The sequence below is a fragment of the Pinus tabuliformis genome, chromosome 1_1 (genome assembly GCF_031772625.1).
Source record: "Pinus tabuliformis cultivar Carrire ecotype Pingquan chromosome 1_1, CPIR1, whole genome shotgun sequence".
NCBI lineage: Eukaryota > Viridiplantae > Streptophyta > Pinopsida > Pinales > Pinaceae > Pinus > Pinus tabuliformis.
In genome coordinates this window covers 557,160,522-557,165,623 of record NC_142297.1, presented here as the reverse complement: position 1 = coordinate 557,165,623, position 5,102 = coordinate 557,160,522, and the positions used below count along the sequence as shown (strand labels likewise).

Below are 5,102 nucleotides of genomic sequence, written 5' to 3'. Positions count from 1 at the left end.
TCTAACTTAAATTTATGATTCCAATACATTAAATGGAAATTAAATAATTTTTTTTCCTAAAATATAAAAACTCTTGCTCTTATATATGAGATTCCAAAATATTCACTCACCTAGCGGCTCACCAGAAAAACCACTCTGAAAATCCAAATTCACCGACATTTTGGAGTCCCCTCAGTCTCCCTGAAGCTCCAATTACACCGACGCCGACAACGAAGAGTGCATCAATGACGGCCAGTGAAGCTCCAATTACACCGACGCCGACAACGAAGACTGCATCAATGACGGCCAGTGAAGCTCCAATTACACCGACGCCGACAACGAAGACTGCATCAATGACGGCCAGTAAAAAGTATATGGAGAATTTTTGTGCAAATATGAACGTCCCAACTGATATCGCAAAGGAATGACGGTCTACATGACGTACACAACCTTGTCTTGTTGTATTGTCCCCTTCTAGAAAAGCCCGTTCTGCCTCCACGTTTTGTATTTCCTTTTCATTGATGTATTCTCTCTCGGCATTCATGGGCGCTGCGCGAGGATCGTCTGCAACCATGCACGCTTTCTTGGAAGGCCGAACAGCAGAGCAGAAGATTGTTGGAGGAATATCAGATGAAAAAAGATTATTTCCCAAAGTTCTGCTCCCTGCTCACCAAAGCGTCGGTTCTCAGCATCACACAGGAGTGATTCCAGGTATAACCCAGACAATACGTAACAACAGAGAATGGATAGAACGGGAGCTCATGGAACACAGCGCTCTGCTCTTCAGAGGATTCCCTCTCAGATCAGCCGCTGATTTCAGTTCATTTGTGGAAGCGTTTGGATGGGAAGAGCAACCGTATATGGGCTTTGTTCCCAGAGCAAAGGTGGAGGACAGAGTCTACACAGCCAACGAAGCTCCTTTGCACGAGCAGATAGAGTTCCACCATGAAATGGCCCTGGTAAGTCATGGGCTAATATTTCAGTTTGAATTTTCTTGTGTAATTTTGTGTTTTTAAAAGTATATTTATGGATGGTATTTCTAGTAGTTTTGCAGAACAATTTGTCATAATTTTATAAGGTTTCTACATATTAAATAGATATGTGACCTGCTGAAATTTTACAATATACTCAGAATCTATAATTGAATCTACAATCAAGTTCTGGAATATACTCAAAATCCAACTTAAGTTTAGATACACTCAATATACTTACCCATAAAAACAAAGTATTGATTATCTGCCATACTTGTGTTATGTTAATTTGCAGATGAAAACGTGGCCATCGAAGTTATTTTTCTTTTGTGAAACTGCACCTCCAGAGGGTGGACAGACTTCCATAGTTCTCAGCCAAAGCATTCCGCAGCGAATGGAAGACAGGGTGCCTGAATTTGTAAGGAGATTGAAGAAGCTAGGGTTAATGTTTAAAATAACTACTCCAGCCCAAAATACAAGGGCTTCCTTCATAGCCAAAAATTGGCAGTCTGCTTTGGGAACGAACGACCCAAGAGAAGCAAAGAAGAGGTAGGTGTCGGTGGAATGGAATACTTTAAAATCTGCTTTCGACTTTACTCCCGTTTATTTAGGTAAATTAGTTTTTGGGATTTTTTGGAATTTAATAAATAAAATTAGATTTTCGAAGATAAATTAGTTTTTGGAATTTAATAAATAGAATTAGATTTTGAAAGTAAATTAGTTTTGGGGATTTTTTGGAATTTAATAAATAAAATTAGATTTTGAAAATATTTTAACATTTGATGAATTATTCACTTTCTGATGTCATTTAAATTCATCTAATTCTAAAGTATTCATATGTCTATAAAAACAATAACCATAATTTTGTAAAACTACTATTAAATACAATACACTCATAATTTCTAGAACCATGAGCTTACAATTTTGTTAATCTAGAGGCCTATGGGCATGTTTTAGTGATGCATTGTTTACATTCATAAGACTATTACAAATAGCTAAACAGAATTCAAAATTCATGGTTTGACATGTGAATGGATGATGAGCAGAGCTGCAGAAGTGATGGGTTGTTCAAGTTTCGAATGCAACGAAGATGGATCAGCAGAGTTCGTGTTCGGCCCCCTTGAAGTTATTAGAACATTTGAGGGATACAAAGGGAGGAAAGTCTGGTTTAATACCATAGGCGGCTATGGCGAAAGGAGCAAAAACCAGTGGCTAGGTTTGGGAGATGGAAGTGATATCCCTGGTGAAGCAGTGGAGGCATTGAAGGGAATACTGGATGAGGAGTGTGTAGATTTCACGTGGCAAGAAGGAGATGTGTTGCTGTTGAACAACCTAGCTGTTCAGCATGGAAGAAGGCCCTCAGAGCCCCCACGTCGTGTCCTCGTTGCCATGTGCAAATAGAATATATTCTGCATCTTCCAATCAATGTATTCCTTGGCAATCAATAACTACCTTCCATTCTACATTGATTCATAGATATTTTGGACCGTCCATTGTGATAATAAGGTTAGGATGTGTCTGACCATCCATCGAAAACTATCAGATATCATGCGTAATGTCATGTCGTTAATGAATATTTATGCAGAAGAAACATTGTGTCCTTACATGTGTATCTTTGTTGGTTTGTGTTGAATGGTCCTTCAATATTTTAGTGTGTGGAGAGCCATATTTTATGTTATAAATTTATGAGTTTTTCGATTTTTTTGGGTTTTATTTATTTAAAATTTTGTAAGGATTTGTTGGAACCATAAGAGTTTTGAACTTTTCATAATTTTGGTTATTTAAAGATTTTTCAAGCTATTGAATTAGTATATGCAATGAAAAACTTATTTTAAACATCAAAGATCAAGAATTGATCAATTTTTTTTTAGCAAGTTTCCAACAAAAAAAACTCCAAAACATATAATAATTAACAATGCTTTTGAGGAAATAAAAAAATGTATTTTCTTGTTTTAACATTGATGAAGGATTCCCCGGATGCGGGTGGTTGTTAGCTACACAAGGCTCATGGCTTGTCAGCAGGGCATGTGTCCGCCCGGACAAGCCACGTACACCAGAAGGACTCGCCCTAAATATTCCAGCATGCAGCATTTAAGGATGAGAGATATGGTTCATTGCAGAAGCGTCCCTTCGACATTTACTGCTCGCCTTGAGAAACGGAACATGGCGCTTCATAGCCGGAAGTTCTCGGACATTCTCCCGCATTTCTCGTCTGCTCCTGTTCTAGTCCTGAGGGAAGTGGCGGAGGCTCATTGTTTCGACTCTCATTCAGGCTCTGAGAGCGACTGTGATGGTTTAGAGGCCATAGATTTGGGCAATTGGAGGGCATACATGCAGTCTGGTTGCGAACCTGGGAGATTGGCGGTGTTGCAAACCTGCTATCCGCAGTCTAGTTGGAGGATTGGGAGTATGGTTCAGAGGGACAATCCGCGTGAGCACACTCGCCACCCGCTCATTTTCAGTATGCAGCGTGAACGCCAAAGGGGAACCAGTCGGCGTGGCAGCTACAGTGGTAGAGCCCCTTCTCCCTCTTCCTCAATTGAAGATTCTTCTGAACGCAGACGACCGAGGGGAAGGCCCCCGGGCAGAGGAAGAGTGGCGGAACTTCCAGAGAGAATGGAATGTGGGCATACTGAGCACCCAATTGTAAGATACCGCCTTCCATGTACTTTGTCCAATTCCACTTTCTTCGTAACAGTTTCAGTGGAGCATTGCAGCAATCCATGGGGTGAAGATGAGGCTCCTCGGGCCAACCCTCCACGTATTCCTGGGATTGTACCCACAGTGGACATGGAATTTCCCGCCATTGATATGCTGAGGCCTGTACAAGATCCTGGAGCAGGCCCGAGTGAACCTGTGCAGCGCAATGCTGGTAAGGCCATCCACCAGCCTCCCTGCTGCAAGATGGAGGACGAACCGCAAACTACTGAAGAAGATTAGCATGCCCAGCTCGCGCTCCAGGATTCACAGCACGATTTTTTCTCTCTGTCAGCTCCCTTCGCGATCATATATGTGTCTGCACTTTGTCACTATGTATCTCTGTCCATCTCTGTTACGGTGTCGGTTATCTACTGTTGTCTCTTCCTCCATGTGTTTCTGTTGTTTCAGTCTCCTTGTGCTTCAGTCCATGTGTCGGTTACATGAGTGTCGCTCTGGTTTCAATCTTTTGTAATCCTGGAATGAATACTCCTGAGTCTACTGTCTGTCCCAGGACAAGTTTTACAGGGCCTCGGCCTTGTTGTAATACTGGTGATGTAATTTTTGCTCTTGCTGTAATATAATAGCTCAGTCTTATTTAGAAAAAAAAAAACATTGATGAAGGATTATATTTGAGTAGATGGTTAAGGGAGAATCCACAACTAAATTTGGAATGGTGTGTATGATCTTTTATGAAAATAAACCACACATAATTTCCTTATTTAATATTGAGAGATAAAGTTATATTTTAAGTTGAAAGGTTATTATTATTTAATTATTTTATATTAATAATAGTTAATGTGAATTATGATAGAAATAATGTTAGAAAGTGGGGAGTTTCATATCATTGGGAAAGGTTTAATTTCCATGGAGGTTTAGCAAAGAGTCATGAGGACACTTCCACGCAGTTGTTAAATAGTTTTTTATTGTTTTAATAACATAAGAGAAATATATACTTTTTCATTGAGTTCTAATTTGTCTGTACACAACACAACTAGAGTTTATTGTTTTAATAGCATAAGAGTAATAGATATTTTGTCATTGAGTTCTAATTTGTGTGTACACAACAAAACTAGAGTTCACAGCATTATGGAAAACCTCTTGTCATCCATGTTGTTTATCTTGTTTGTACACATTCAGTACCTAACCATTGCGATGCACTTAATGAGGTAGAGACTTGATTGTGTGAAGAGGATGGGATAGGGTGAATTGCCTTTAATACTAAGATTAAAAGTTATAAAATTCTTTTCTATTATATCATGCCCTCTCCATGAATCTATAGAAATATTGCATCCTCAAAGTTCTCATTCATATAATATAACATGAGTGATGAGAGTGTCGATAAAGGTGTTTTTTCTTATTCCACAACCAAAGGTATACTAATTTGCACTTGTATTCAATCTTATAATAAGCTTTCCACCATCGATTCATCCTTTTTTCATCATTATAGTTCAA

At 39.2% G+C, this 5,102-nt stretch overlaps 1 protein-coding gene across 1 annotated transcript; it reads left to right on the top strand.

The window, feature by feature from the left end:
- Nucleotides 1-478: 478 nt before the first annotated feature.
- LOC149214361 (clavaminate synthase-like protein At3g21360) lies at nucleotides 479-2,550 on the top strand. Its single transcript, XM_089390891.1, has 3 exons — nucleotides 479-938; nucleotides 1,246-1,499; nucleotides 1,997-2,550. The coding sequence occupies exons 1-3, from the start codon at nucleotides 501-503 to the stop codon at nucleotides 2,349-2,351; spliced, it is 1,047 nt and encodes a 348-aa protein (XP_089247017.1). The 5' UTR covers nucleotides 479-500; the 3' UTR covers nucleotides 2,352-2,550.
- Nucleotides 2,551-5,102: the final 2,552 nt, after the last annotated feature.